This window comes from Hippoglossus hippoglossus, chromosome 9 (assembly GCF_009819705.1).
Source record: "Hippoglossus hippoglossus isolate fHipHip1 chromosome 9, fHipHip1.pri, whole genome shotgun sequence".
In the NCBI taxonomy this organism is placed as follows: Eukaryota; Metazoa; Chordata; class Actinopteri; order Pleuronectiformes; family Pleuronectidae; genus Hippoglossus; species Hippoglossus hippoglossus.
Window position 1 is genome coordinate 2,472,238 of NC_047159.1, and position 16,163 is coordinate 2,488,400.

General features: G+C 43.3%; 2 protein-coding genes across 2 annotated transcripts in view; both read right to left on the reverse strand.

Moving 5' to 3' along the window:
• cfap299 (cilia and flagella associated protein 299) overlaps positions 1-16,163 on the reverse strand; it is an 84,406-nt gene that overhangs the window by 66,955 nt on the left and 1,288 nt on the right. The window lies entirely within an intron of this gene.
• fgf5 (fibroblast growth factor 5) lies at positions 4,735-13,608 on the reverse strand. Its single transcript, XM_034595065.1, has 3 exons — positions 13,284-13,608; positions 10,590-10,693; positions 4,735-5,246 (listed from the first exon to the last, which is right to left on the reverse strand). The coding sequence occupies exons 1-3, from the start codon at positions 13,495-13,497 to the stop codon at positions 4,869-4,871; spliced, it is 696 nt and encodes a 231-aa protein (XP_034450956.1). The 5' UTR covers positions 13,498-13,608; the 3' UTR covers positions 4,735-4,868.

Below are 16,163 nucleotides of genomic sequence, written 5' to 3' on the forward strand. Positions count from 1 at the left end.
GTGTAAAGAATGTTTTAAGACAGTAGGAATATTTAATAATTTCTCTAAAAAGGAATTATGAGGATTAAAGGGTTCAAGAGTAAAAGCCCCAGAGTTAAAATATACTTGTTATGAAAGCTATAGAGTTAAACTATATATAGTATGAATGACCCAGTTAAAACATACATAGTATAAACACTTCAGAGTTAAAATACACATGGTATAAAAGCTTAAAATAAACTTTATACAGTAGAAATCCGAACATTTCTTCAGTAAAATCTGTCTCACTCTGAAACAGGTAACTTCTTAAAAGGGTCTGTCCCTTTAAGAAGGTAACTTTTTATATATAGTTTTATTAAGAACACACCCTTTCAACAGGAAGTGAGACAAATCAATTATGCATGTATTTCCTTGATCTGATTGGTCCTTTGAGAGAGTCCTACCATTTCTATCAATCTGATTGGTTGAGTGCGGCAACTAGTGAATGTAGCGTGTTAGTGACGTAGCTATGGAAGTAAACCAGATAGTAAGATATACGTCACTAAAGTAGCCTGACTCACTTTGTTTAGTGTTTCTGTTTCTCTTTGAGCTGTTATTAGCTTCCCTGACAGTCGAGTGCTAACGTAGCTATCGGAAGTAAGCCAGATATGAAGATTTGTGTGTAACGTACACTGACTCATTTGTAAATAGTCTGTTAAGTGGTTTTTTTGGGGGGGCTTATTTCGAGTGTTTAACGATCTGTTTGTTAGCATCACTGCTAGTGTGGTGCTAATTGTGTGTGTACAGACTCTGAGGTCGCACAGAGTGTCACCACACAGCGAACCGACTGCACCTCATGACCATCAGGACTGATTCTTCATCGTCTGAGGACATGATGACAATGGGGACAACCATGTTTGGGCAAAGTAAGGAGACGGCATCGAACCATGTTTCTTGGGTGAGTAACCCGCTGCTGTACCTCACACCCACACGTGGTATTAAAGCTGTGCAACGAGGGTCTAATTGTGTGTCTTTTGTGTTTTACTTACTTAAATTGTCTTACTAAGATAAGTTAAGGTTAGATAATCCTCTATTCGTCCCACTACAGGGTAATTTGCTGTCACAGCAACAAAGAGGACAGTCAACAAACTGACATCATTTAAAAATAATGAGCAAACATGCAATAAAAGCTTGAGGAAATATAAATTGATTTGAAATAGTATAAACAGTCTAGACAGAAGAGTCAAAGCAGAAAAGGTTTGTCACACATTGTATAATATATATATAACAGTATTTTGCGATGTGCAACAGCTTCTCAAATCATTTTGTGACCCCGTCAGGTTTCTCTTGGTGTGTTGCATTGATCCAAACATGTTTGTGCTGCGTCGTTTAAAGAAATGTATGTGGCTCCTTTTCATAAAGTAAATCATAGAACTGAGCTCATTTGAATTAAGAGGAACTAAACCCTGTATGGAGACAGTGTGCCATGTCCTCTGTATTAGGCTGCTATACATTTAGGATGTATAGTCTGAAAACTATTTATTTTGAGCTTTAACGTGGATTTATGTATGAGACGACACAGTAATCCTGTCCCATGGAAAATCAACCTTATTTAGAACCTTTACTGTCTGTAAAATACAAAATAAAACGTTCAGGGGGGAACGTTCTCGTCTCTATTTACAGAAATGCTGTTACTCTTGGCTGTCATCGCCATCTTTTATTATCATTTTGTTTAATTTACTCGTTCAGCGTGACCTGTAATGGCTCTGCCCGTGACGTCCACGGAAAGTGAGCTCACGAAGTATAAAGATATTGTTGTGCAGGCGCTCGGCTCCTGTGAGGCGGCCACGTAACGTATAGCCACCGTGAGCGAGAACAGGAGGAAGTGGAGGCCGACGTCGGGGAGGTAATGTAGGTTGGTTGGCGAGGGAACTCTGCTCCTTTGTGTAGAACTTTAAATAAACTGTCACGCAAAGCTTAGACACATTTTTTCTTACCTAGAAATAAAGACCCACTTTATTATTTATCAGCAATATGAATAATAAACACAAAACTTCTCCTCTTCTCTTTCTCTCTTTCTCTCCTCTGATTCATTTAAATTATACAATGTAGAACTGTAGTTCTTCCTGTTCTGTCTTTCATAGTTACACGTTCTTTGTGTCAATCCTTGAGAAAGTTATTCTTATTAAATCACTAATCATGACTTCATAATTTTCTCATCAATAGAAGCTTTCTATTATTTGTGGATCTCAACAGATCAGCTCCAAAAGCGTCTAGATCTGCATCAGTAAAAAACATTTGCTGATATATTTATTTGTGATATTCATATGACTTGAAACCTCTTCTTCATACACAAGTTTTTATTTTATTAGAAATTCTAGTACAAAATATATTTTTACCCCTCGGGACGAGTATGAAGACATAAAATGATGACAGTACAGATCATTTCAAAAATAAAGGCATCATCATAATGTCTGTCAACTGATAACCTGTAAAAAATAAATACAGTCCGAGTCATTTTGTTTTTGTTCATATGCTACATGCTCCTGTTCAATATTGTATTAACCTGTGTTTTAACCTTGTCGGGCATTTTACTTATTTTAGATGCTTTCCCCCTGTATTTATGGCTGTGTGTATATGTATATGTATGTATATATATATATCTCGGGACGTAATGCGGCCTCGGAGGAGGGCGAACAGGGACTGGGGGCAAAATGGCTCAGTGTCGTGTGCATTTTGTGCATCGCACAGTTTGTATTCACTACAGAACACCTGCCATTGTCTCACACAGCTGCTTCTGCACATCTGATGCATGTAAGTCTTATTTTACTAGTGAGAAAGAGAAATATGTACAATACTAACTAGCTGTTAGCTTGCTAGCTTTTCTGGCTAGCTAACCATAGCTAGATCAACAAAATAAAACTAAAAATATAACAGTAAATACTTAATAGACTGATTGATATGCATTTGAAAATATGCTTTTGATTTTGTATATATCCAGAGTCTTAGTATGGCTGGTCACAATCATTTCAGACTCACGGTTAAATGTTCATAAAGATGATCTATGAAGAAGAATAGGATGAGGAAGACGAGGAGGAAACTGATTCTGAGTCTGTAATCTCTGACGCTGAGGACCTAGACTATGTTCTACAGGATCAAGCTGGAGTTGTGGGTGTGTCCTGGAATCCAGCTCTCCTACATGTCTTCATCTTTGGCTGATGAGTCTTCTATGTCATCAAAGGATAAGAATAAGCTATAAAAGAATATATCAAAGAAACGCCCAGCCATGCATGAAATAACACAAGTTGAGCCAAGATGGCCGACTTCCTGTTGCATCATGATACACGTGAGTACCAAATTTAGTGAAGATCGGTTTAAACCCGACAGAATTGCTGCGTTTTAGGTGGCGCTGTTGAGCCACTTTACAACAACCCTGAATAATTGAAACGCAAATCAATAGAGCCTTCGCCCTGTCGGTGCTCGGGCCCTAATAAAAGGTGTACAGATGATTTTTGTATTATTAAAATCCAAAGGTTAAAACACAGGTTGTGCCATATATGATTAATTTGAATTTCTCAGTAACGCAACCTTCTGTACGTCAAACAATGAACTAAAGACAGCGTTGATTTTACGGTTTAGACTCTGTCGGTCTTTCAGCAGTCTGTCTTTCCTCGTACGTTGGCTTCCTGGTCTTTCCCCGGCTGTTTGCCATCCGATACACCTACAGCTCGAACCTTCCCTAAAACACAGGCCCGCTCTTTCTCTGCATCTTTATCCCTGTGATGACGGGGGGGGGGGTGTACGCTCCTCTTGGAATGCCACAAGGTCGTGACTCCAGATTTTTGCAAGGGACAGCCGGTCTCCAAAATGACGGTTTTGACGGACAGTTTTCTCCCTGATCCCTCACAGCTGTCCAGGAAGAGGAGGAGGAGGGTGTCTCCAGGGAACCGGTCTTCGTTTTCATGTTGATTGTCACAAATCCGCTGTTAGCGAAGGGACAGTTGGTCGGTGGGAGACATGTTTGAAGAGCTTTTCAAGCCAGGTTTGAGACGGAGTTAAATTTATCACATCATTTATCTTTCAACCAGCAGGGAGAACATATACTTGTGATATTATTTTTCAGTGATCAGATCTGAAATAGAATTTAGTTTTTTTGCCTCCCTTCTAATAAAGGTTTGTTTGTTTGTTTGTTTGTTTGCAAGATTACAAAAACTACTGAATGGATTTCAATGAAACTAGGCTGAAGGACGGGACATGGACCAGTAGAGAACCCATTCAGTTTTGGAGCTGATCTGGAGAAATTGGTCAATCCAGGAATTATTGAATCGCTTTCTTTGACATTGTGAGATTTTTTAGATTTGACTAGTTCTGTATTAGCCGATAGTTGATATAATGAGGCTCTGAAGACATGTTTGCTGTCTTCTGCTACATTGCCATTCATTTCTTCCACCTATTTATGTTTTCATCACAAGGAATTGTGGAAATAAAATAAATCTGTGGGGGAAAAACCCTGAAAGACTCAACCCTGCTCTCCCTTGATGACCCACTTTTAAGCAAAAGAAGAAAACAAACATGCCTCTGTAGGACATTTCCATTCAAGACAGCAGAACAGCACAGAACCATTTCAAAACGCAGATACTCGTGGATTTCGTGGGGCACAGATTAAGTCCATCATGTACACAACTTATAACACAAAACAGCACAGGGCATCATTGACTAAAGAGGAACAAAAAACAAAACTGTGATCAAAGTCAAACTCTGCACTTGTACCTGACAGCCCTTTTTGTTTTACCCGGAATGTTTTGAATGTGATAAATGACCATCGTCAGTTTTTTGGGTGACGTCCAATTGTTTTAGGTCCAATGTCTCTGAACCTTACATCCCACAAACTCAGCAGAACTTTGTGATGGCTATCCAAACCGGTACTTGGGCCAGTATTTGACTTGCGTCCGTCTCTGAGCTGCTCCTGCGTGGACGTTAGCCTTCGCCGCTACAGGTTTGGGTGGAGCCGGTGGCGGCGGCGGGGATTTCCTCCTCTCTTTGCTCCGGTCTGTGATGGTGAAGCCTCGCTCGCCCTTGTCGTGCAGGTCGACCCTTGGTAAGAAGTGGGTGGAGACGTGCTGGGATTTGACCCGCGGACTCGAGCCCATTTTAGCTTTCCCTCTCTTGTTGAGGGCCACAAACCACTCGCGACCAGTCCTGTGGTTCCGGTGGATCACTGAGGCGTACGTGTTGTAGCTGTTCTCCTGGAAACGTTCCCTGAACTTGCAGTCTTCTGTGAACCCTTCCTACAAAAGAAGGGAAACATAAAAAAAATTGACAGGTGTGTCTCTGATTAGATGGGGATACAAATACAGAAACGTGTCTTAGATCAGTCATGAGACAATTTGTGATTTATTAAAAAAGACCTGTGTATAAAATCTGTCAGGATGAGGTGAGAAAGGAATCAGAGCTTTATGTTAGGCCCAAAGTTAAAAGGAAATATTGATGATCCAGAGCTGTTACATATATGTAATATAAGTAAAACTGCATTCATGATGGGGAAAATGTTGGAACAGCCTGCAGTTGCTTCCTAACCAGAACAACGGCGAGGCAACATAACACCCTCTGATTGTGATCTGCTCCAGAATAACTGAGCTCGGGGTGGTGGGTTTCAAAGTCGTCTAAATAACTTCCCTTATCACAGAGATGCTCTGACTGACAGCAGCAGAGTCTCCTTTGTACTCGTCAAAGCTCATTACAGTGCTGTATTAACTTCATCTGCAAAGAAACACACACACACACACACACACACACACACACACACACACACACACACACACACACACACACAGGCTGTCGATCGCTTTGTTCGTCACATCACAGTTTTGTCCTGTAGATGATTTTGTCGTGTCAGTGGTTAATGGCTCTCCCTGATAACACAGCATGTCAACGATTATGTGAAAAATGTTACGGGTGAGAGGAATCGACCCTCCGCACATGGCGATGCCTGATTAACGGCAGGTGACCTGTCGGGCGCCTCTTACATTCCCACTCTTCACCCTGAACGTCTGTTCTCTGTAACTCTGGTGAGTGGGTTCGATCTCAACTGTCACAATCAGCTCCAGTTGAAGAGTGAAGCTGAACTGTGGATCAGTTAAAAAGACTCAGAAGTTATTAAAAAAACTGAGTTTATCTCCAATATTCAGCAGGAAACTTTGAAAATATGAGGAATTCTGAACAGAGTTTGGTGGATTTGTTACAGCAGCTGCTCTTCTGGTTCAGGAAGCCGAGGATCACGGGTAAAATCCAGCGTTCAGTTGTGTTTCAGTTCAGAGTTCAACACATTGATAGACTTTGTTTTTTCTCTACATGAAAACCACTTCATCGCTCGGACAAAAAAATATATAAATGAAAGAGTGGAAGCTGCAGTCGATGGCGTCGCTTTCCGTCCGTTTAAGCCAGAATGCAGCGTGGAGCAGAGGCTGCTGTCACACACGGGGGCAAACTGTGATGAATTCTACTAATGGGGATAACGGCGCATGCTTTGGTACAGTTTCTCCTCAGAGGAATGTTGTGATGCTGCTGTGATGACAGTTGTGGACTAAGTGATAAATGAGGTTCAAACCCTGAATTACTCTCACGTCCCTGTTTGGACTGTCCATCCTGGAAAGAAGGAGAATTTTTTTAGACGCCAGAAATGTGGTGGGGGGGATGAAGTTTCAACTGGGTCCTTTATGATCCTGTAACCTCTCTGCCATTACCAGAAAGCTCTGATTCTGAAGAGCTGACAGTGATTATTTAGATTTAGATTATTTAGCATACTTCTAATGTCCCCGTTTCCTGCCTAAAAATATCTGCAGTGGGAAACTCTGACATGTACCCAGGGATGCCTGGCTCCCCGGCCGCAGTACAGCTTCCTCGTGTAACCTCCTGCCATTCTGAAACAAAACAAACTGTTCTGCTTTGCTAACGAGTGCAGCATAGCAGAAAATGATGCCATTACAGCGTTTGGTAAACATGCCAGTCACCGGAGAGAGCGTGTCCGCAGCCGCCGCAGGAAAGTACAAACGTCTTAAGTTATTCAAAGTGACCAACTGTTCCCTTTGGGCTGTTGTCTTTAAAGATGATTGGAACTCCGGAGTCACCGCTACGGGTGGATTGACGTGATTTAACAGAACGCTGCGTTTGAGCAACATACCGGCTCTGGTACCAGTCGGAGAATTACACATTTCTAAACAAGTCCATCGGAGCATACACCAACGTACTCACACACATACACACAAGCATGCATACCAGGAAGAAGATTTGGGGCCTGCTGTGTTTCATAGGATTTAATGGCTGCTGCCAGATTCCAGAGATCTGATTGTTAAAATCATAATGCGTGTACAGCTGTTTAACCTAGCTCTTGCCCTGCTGGATTGGTCACACTCTTTTAAAGGGACCTTTCCCATGATCCCCGGGTTTAGCCGCTGTATGGAGGGGCAGAGGTGGAAAGTTTCTGATGACTAGCTCTTTTTTTTTTCACCCCCTCCTTCTCAAATAATATTTCTCTCCATCACTGTGTCCGTCTTTATTCTTACCACCAAGATGAACAGATTCAAATAACACAAAAATATGAGACTATAGACTAAGACCAAAACTTGTGACTCTCATCTGATGAGCATAAACTTTAGGGACTAGTTTCATAGTAATGGAACTTAACATTCTATATAAAACTTTTCCTATAAACGCCCAGGAAGCTTTCTGTGAAGGCAAATCGATGCTTGAGTATCATCACAGTTTGTTGGGTTTATCCTCTGGGTACCGTGAACATCTGCACTAAACTTCATGACGATCCATCAAGTATTTGTCGAGATATTCTGCTGAACTCCAGAACTGGAACTAGTGCCCCGTGGTCGTATTCCTCAGCCAATCAGTGCAGTTTCAGTCTCTGTGCATGAGCACTGAAAACTATCCAGTTCATCTCTGAGTGAACATTCGTCTAAAACTTTGAATGATTCTCTTCAGACGTTCGTGAGATAAAGCGTTCACAAGTCACAGTGACCTCCACATTCTAATCATGTGATCTTTGAGTCCAAGTGAATGTTGCTGCCAAACTTGAAGAAATTCCCTCAAGACACGTCATGTGATCTGATCACACACCGACATGATACTCCACCAGAACGTGGAGCCGAGGAACATTTCTGTCTCTCTCCTTAACGTCGTCCACCTGTCACTCAGTGCACGTGACCCCGTGACCCCTCAAAAGATTATGTTTGGGATGTCTTGCTGAGAAGGTCACGCAGAGCAAAGAGGATCAGACTCTTCCGCCATCGCTCAGCCAGTAAACTGCCACCGAGGAAACATCTAAATATGACGGACGATGCAACAAGATAAGGTTCAGGATGTCACCTGACACCCGGCGCAAGCTCAGGCCTCTCTGTGGAACTCCAGGTTCTGCATCCGCCCCAAATCAGCAAGGCAGCGAAGCAGCAGCGTTCAGCAGCAGGAGCCACAGAACTGAGGTCTTGTTAGACAAATGAAAATATCTCGCCAGAGGTCAAAATAAACTCTGACTGCAGAGAACCAGTCTCTCACAGTGAAAGCTCTACTGCACAGAACCTATGAGCTTGGAGAGTATTATATGACACAGTTTTGTTTGTCCAAGAATCTCAACTCAAGGACGACATGAGGTTTTTACTGAGGATTTGTTTGATTTCAGTTCCAGAAAACTCGAATGTTACTCAATACAGTGCATAACCTCCCAGTCCCTACATTTTAATTCATTAGATCCAGATTTTGATTTGGTTTCACACACTCGTAACGGACCGGCACCACAATTTAATGGGTCCTTCCCTGACCCATACTCCATCCTCTATTGTAATCTGTCCTTTAGTCTTTGTCTAATCCTGCTAATTTACAGATGAGCAGAGAAACAAATACAAAACCTCCTTGGCAGAAGCAATAACAGCATCGACCTGAGTTTGTTGATTGACTTTGTGACGCAGATACAACAAGTGGAGCATAAGGACGTGGACGTGGAGAGCTGGACTTTTGTTTTTGACCTTTTGACTGTGGAACAGGACACGAGGGCAGATGAGACACGATTTAGAGAGAACAAACTTCCAGCAGAACGAAAACGATCAGGTTTTAGGCGATATCCCTCAGTTTGCTGGTTTTGCTTTGTTTTCTCTTATTATCCGGGCCCACGTTGTCTCAGTTCATGTGTGAATCCAGTTCGTGATGTGCTCTGACCCTCAGAAAGTTTGCAGTTTTCCTCTTTGCTCATATAAGCTGCAGTGACGACTGAATGTGTTTCTGCTGGCGGACGACCACCGGTCACAGTGGAGTCGATTCTAACACGCGACGCCTGAGAATTAGCTGGGATGAAGAAACCCCACAGCGCTCCCTGCTGATATGGTTTCATGAAACAATACGTGGAGCTGAGGGGGAATAAATAACTGTGGCGGAGCGTTAACAGCCGCAGCAGCTCACTGACTCTCCAGCTCTCTGGGACTGTTCACTCCACATATTGATTTTCACTTTGGGGCTCACTCCTCTACTCCACTATATTATCAGCACTCCCAGATAGGACTTAATCTGCTTTCCCCATTAGCACATGCTAATAGGAAGCTGCTTCTATCTACTCGCCTGCCAAGGCTCCCACAGATGACTCGACAGTGGCCAGACTGCTTACAGCAGCAAGACCAAGCTGCCGTCGGGAGATTTGGGTTTACTGTTTGTTTGGGGGGGGATTTAAAAATCTTCAAAACTGAGGCTAAAGATTACAGCATGACACGCTGGTGTCAGATGGGAGGATTCTGGACAGATGCAGAGCTGCAGAAATGAATAAATAAAACAAATATAGCTACACTGGACATGGTTTTGATGGCGGAACAAACCAGTTTCATGGGTACAAATGAAGGTGACCTGCAGTGGAGAGCTGCTGTCAGAAGTAAACAATATGAAACAATAATTGATTCCCCAAAGCTGCTTACAGACCTGCACTGAAGTCTGGACATTTTTCCTGACATTTTCTGGAGGGGCTGTATCTGGGAACGCATATAATCCAGCATATAATCCAGCATATGTTCAAGTCAGTTGTTCCTGACATTGTCTGGAAACTTTTCCTGTCGGCCCCCTGGTGAAATATCCAGAAAATGTCAGAGTTGTGCCGATGTGAGAAGACAGCAAGAAAATATCTGGGAAGTTCACAGCCAGTAAGTTGAGATGTTGACGATGTTTCTAAATGCGATTTCCACGGCATAATTTATGCATCGTGTCCCGCGTCCTGCTGCTCTACCCTCACCTGGATGTTCCAGACATTTTCCTGTTGAACTACCCACTCACCAAAGTTACATAGAGCAACAACAGACGTTCAGGGTGAGGAGTGGGAATCAAAAATCAGTGAACCTTCAAACTAATTTTAACAAAGCAGCTTTTTTAAGGTTAAAAAGTTGATTTTAAGTTAATTGTAAACAGCAAAATACCACAGGAGCCTTTGCAGCAGCATGATTGGACGACAACATCTCAATTAACGCTTGTTATCTGCAAATAAATGTCACTTGAAAACAACGTGCAGTCGTCGTGCACAGTCAGCGGAATGAGCCGTGTGTGCTGAGCACGAGGTGACAAACAGAAGCAGCGAGTGAAGTGAGTGAGATACTTACGGTGGCGTGGAGCCGTCCTCTTTTATTCATGGCCAGGAATCTGTTACTGAAGACCCCTTTGATGCCAATGACCCCCTGAGAAACCGCAAAGAGCTCCAGGACACCTGTGAGGACAAACAACACGCTCCGGTGACCGGGGGGGGGGGGTTCACAGGGTATTTTTACTGCACTCGTCATTTTCTGTTTCTCGTCTCTTGTCGAGTGGGACGTGACCTGAACTGCGGTCGAGCCGGCTCAGTTGTTCTGATCTCACGACATGCTCATGAGGATCAACAGTGTTTATGAGGACACATCAATCGAGCAATGAGGAATTTAAATCTTTATGAAAACTTCATGCAAACAGAATACATTTCTTAAACCTAACGATCCAGCAAATAAAAGTTTTTAAATGCTTTCAAATGAACTCATGCAACAGTAATGAAAACACGTGCAGGGACACTTTCTGTAGCCATCGTGTTTGAGATGAAAACATTAAAGATTCTGGGATAGTCTGTGCACGAAGATGTTTATATATGTAAGGACAGGCTGTTAATGAAGTGGGGAACTCTACCCTGCTCGTATGGGACAGAAGCAGGAGCTCAGAGATACGGGATCATGGTCTGAAAGTCGACAGGTTGAACCACAGAGACTGGGTGAAAGTTCAGAAACACACTTACGCCCTAACTCGCCATATTTAAGAAAGTGGGAAAGAAATCCTGAATTTGCTCCATTAACTTAGATCTGCTCCAAACTTAAATGGCTTCTTTCTTGAGTTATCTCCCACCTCTTCACAAAATGTCATGGATATTGGATCAGTGGTTTTTCCGTTATCCTGCTGACAGACAGACAGAGATTACTAGAAAACCAGTCCACTGAACACGAAACTGATGGACGACTTCTTCCTTCCTACTTTGGGTTATTGAACACAACTAAATACAATAAAATAACTTGAATGTCACTCATATGAGTACATATGTCCGCCAAGGCCCCTTACATTCAATCAAGCTGCACCAAATTACACACACTCTTAGATATCAATCCCCTAAATAAACCCTATCTCAAAATATTAAAGAAATAATTCTTTGATCCGCCCTCCACATCAAATCTGCTACAAAAGTTAATGACTCCTTCGATGAACCACGTGTTGAACCACGTGTCACGGTTGCTCCACCTTTATCTGTCACAACAAACCAAACATACGCCATAAAAACACTTTGAAATTCAACAGGTTGTATATTTATCTAAGTGCAAACAGGGGGGGGGGGGGGAGCTGCTGTGACTAAACTGAAATAGAATTGTTTTCCTAGATCACTGTTCTAGTGAACTGTGTGTCCACGACTATCTGAGACGAGCTGATGCAGGGCGACGGTAAAACAATCTGCATGTTGCCGATCCAGGACGCCTGCTCGTCTCCGGTGCTGTCATGCAGGACTCTGAAGCCCACGTGGCTGTTGCGATGAAATCTGTGTAACCTGACAACTCTTCTGAGGGGGGACCATGAAATGGAGGCACAAGTGCACTTTCACAGAGCGATGAGGGATCTGATGGTGCAGCAGGAACTGAATTTTGATTTGTGGCTCTGGTGTCTTGTCCCCCGACGGCACAGGACGAGATTCACGTACAGGCCTATAGTCGTAACTTGTATTTAACTATTTTGTATTTGAAATTATGCATAAATATGTGTTACATAAATGTTTGTATACCTTTTATAACTATACGATGCTCTATAAACAGGTCTATGCTCAACAATCTTCATTCCTATACACCCAGCTGAGTTTTTTAATGAAGTTTAGTGATGGTATATTGTGTTTTTAACTTAGAAATACAGATAAATAATTAAATTTAAATATCCTGTAAAGTCTTTGATAGTCATCTACATCATTTTATAACATTTATACTCAAATATCTCTTTCTTATTCATAAGTTATGTTTGCATTTCCTCAATTTTACTATAAGGCACAAGCTGATCAATCATATAACACATTAATTCCTATAGAAATGTGTGTTGTGCATATTTGTGATGTCAGGATAAGCCTCTTAAAGGATCGGACCCTGGTGAAATGCATCAAATTAATTATTCACACTGCAAAATAACTCAAATATCACATTTATGTTGCATCAAGGGAAAAGTTATTTCCACCGATTATTATTCTTCATCTGTTTTGTGATCTTTTTAATTAAAAAAAAAACTAAAATAATTGAATTTGCACATAAAACAAACGACTAGTTTCAACATATTCTGTAATCATGATGATGGGAGGGGGGGTTAAGTTTTGAGCCGGGTATTTCTTGCAGTGTGCGGAGCAGCGTGGCTGTGATGACAATCGGTCTGATTGGAAATCCAACACATCCTGGACCAGTGTCCCCGCTGCTGCACCTGTTACTTCCACAAATAGTCCTACCTGCAAACCTCCAGGGACCGGGACTTGGCTGCTCACCCGCACGACGCTGTGCACATACCTCACAGGGTCGAGACCTAAGTTTGGCCGCGCGCTCCTCACACTCCTCGTGCGTAAATCATCATTGTTTCAACTTCCAGCGGATCACATTTTAAAAAGACAGACAGGGCTGCAGGAGGGGAATCAATGAGAGAGAGACAATGTGATCCGAGTGCGTCCTCTCCGCGGGACGCACTCGGATCCATGCGTGTAACTCAGCAGCCATGCAGGGCGCGCGGTGGCTGCACCGTGAGACCCGGGGAAGGGAACGACTTACTCAGCTGGTTGGGCGCATGGCTGCCGTTGACTCTGCCGTCGGGATGAATCTGCAGATGGAAGCCGATGCCAACCCGACAGTAGAGCCTGCAGGTCCTGCGTCCCGAGCGGATCCCCTCCTCCAGAAGTTGGCTCTCCAGGGAGACGCGCTCCTCTCCGGCGGCGGCGGCGCAAACCAAGTGAGCGAAGGTCAAGAGGTAGAGAGGAACATTCATTCTTCCACAGAGGACACGCTCGCTAGGCCACTTCACGCATGTTGGCGTCGCTCGTCCCGAGGTCCGGGCTCCAGAAACCGTGCGCACACGCGCGCACACCCTCACGCGTGCAGTGTGTGGGCATTACCCCGGCTGCAGGAGCTGGAGTAGTTCTGCTGGCACGGGGATATTTATAACGCCAATGATCTCACTACTCGATGCATGCCTGAGCTCTAAAGGACGCGCTTTCATCCAGATTCTGTCGCCGAGATGCCACTCCTGCACAGCATCGAGCCGCGAGCGCGGGGCGTGAAGCGAGCGCCACTCGCACCGCGCACTTTCCAAGGACTCGTCCGCGCCAGGACGCACTGCGCGCGGCATTTTACGCACGAGGAGACATCGCTGTCACAGATCGAGGACTCGAATCAATCCCGCGCATTGCAGGAAGGATTGATGTGTTGCCTCACGTGCTCACTGGAGAGTTGAAGCCGAATAACGAAGCGTTAAAACGCAGGAGGAGTTCAGGGAGCTCAGATCCTCAGGTGTTGCAGCTGCACAGTTTAAACTGAGGCTCAGACTCCGCTGTATTTATAGGCTTTAGTCCACCTTATCATCTGATACGTGCACATGCTTACTACACAAGCTGTCTGCCAAGCTCGTGCATGTGGACATGTAGTGGCTGTGGAGACAATTGATCAGATTTTGGATCATTTTATCAGAAATAAATAGGAACCAGCATTTTGTGTGTGTTTTAATTACTTTGATTTATGTATGACTTTATTCCCCAAGAGTTCCTCCTCTCACTGGATTTATTATATCATCTCATGAACATTTACATTTTTATTATAACAGCAACAGTTGTGTGACCTGTGAAAGAGACTTTACTGACTCTACGTGAGATAAGAAGTAAATTAATCATCTGAATCTTTCATGTAGTTATAAGGTCACAGGTTTGATTCCTTCCCGTGAGCCTTTGAGGAAGATGTTGTATGTGATCAGTTGTCATTTCATACATAAAAAAAAAACATAACTTACAGAAAAACACAATTGATTTGCTGACAAATTAAAACATCTAAAAAACGTAACGGCCACAGTTCTTGATGTGTTGATGATAGAGTTCTTTACAGTTTCTAGATTTCTTCTCTTACAGTTTAAAGGATAAACAAACAAGTTTTCCTATGAACGCCAATGATTCACTTGCTGCTGTTATACACAAAAAGAAGCCAAAATATCTTGGACACGGGTGCCGCCATCTTGTTTTGATGGCGGCAAAAGTCGGCAAGTCAGTCTCAGCTGTCAATCACGACATTTCACCACGTTGTTATAGAGTCTAATAACAAATACAAATCAAATTTACCAGAAACACTTGATCAGAATTATCTAAAATGGCAGAAAACATCTTTGAAGAAAGAAACATTTGATGTGAACTTGGATTTTAGTTTTATTTTGGTCCATGTCCCATACTAACATGGAGGAGGCAGAGTTTATGACCTATATACTGCAGCCAGAGGTCGATCCAGATGTTTCGGCTTCACTTTAGTTGAGCTGACATATAAAAATCACACATTATCATATATGTTCACACTGAGTTCTAACCTGCAGCATTTCAGTCGACAGATCTATTTCTTATTTTATATATCATGTTATATATATTTTATAAACATCCACGTGAGGCTGTTTTCTCTGAATGTTGGTAACTGCAGCACATGTTCAGCATTAAGTTGATAGATTTTCTATCTTCACGTGTTTTCATTGTAATCCCTGCCCTCATTGTTTTCAGGGGCCCAGCTATGTTTGAATTTGATTAGCTCGTGCCCGGCGGTGGATTACGGCCGGCGTAGGGGCCTAATTGTCTCTGGCACACAGAGCAGGGGCCGAGCCCACATTACCTTCTATGTAAACAGCGGGCCAGTGTTTAGTCCCACTGTTCTAATGGCCAGTCATTCCTGTGAGGCCATTCCAGTAACAGTGAGGTAATCCTCCGCACTCGTATAAACACGGATGATCCTGATTGATTCTCCCGCCCGATTGATCCCAGCTTTTAGCAGCTTTTTAGTCTAAGCAAACGGCAGACAGCAGGTTCTGCCGCGGCCCTGAAATGTCTGAGCCCGGAGACGGTGATCAATCTGAGGGGTCGAGGGCACTTTGAGGGAGCGTCCGACCGGCCAAGGTCTCAATCACCAGCGGGATGACACCACTGCTCTGGTGTCCAGTGGAGCTCAGAGAGTCGGCATTGTCATCATTGCTCGAGAAGTCGTTTGCTCTGTGTGTTTAGGACGAGGACACTAACATCTAGAAGTAAAATTAGATTGCAGGTTTTCAAGTTTCCCTGAAGAAGAGGGTTCTTCATTTCTAAATAACAAGTGGGAAGTTTCAGGTTCAAACTTTGCCTGTGTGCACTTGTTCCCCGCTCAATGTTTTCACCACGGGGCAGAAGTTTTTATGGACTAACGTTATATTGAAGTAACCGACTGATCATTAGATGAATCTGTCCCGTCTGTCCTGCAGCTGTCAGATGTGTCACTGTTATAATGTTGCTTGATAACGGTTCTTAGTTGATATTGCCCGGTCGTGGGACTCGAGGGCCGTTTCCTTGAGTCCAGGGAGAGTTGACTGGTCTCAGCTGGGACAATCCCCTGTCCCTGGTTCACCTGGAGCTGCTCACTGAGCCTCCTCCACACCTTGGT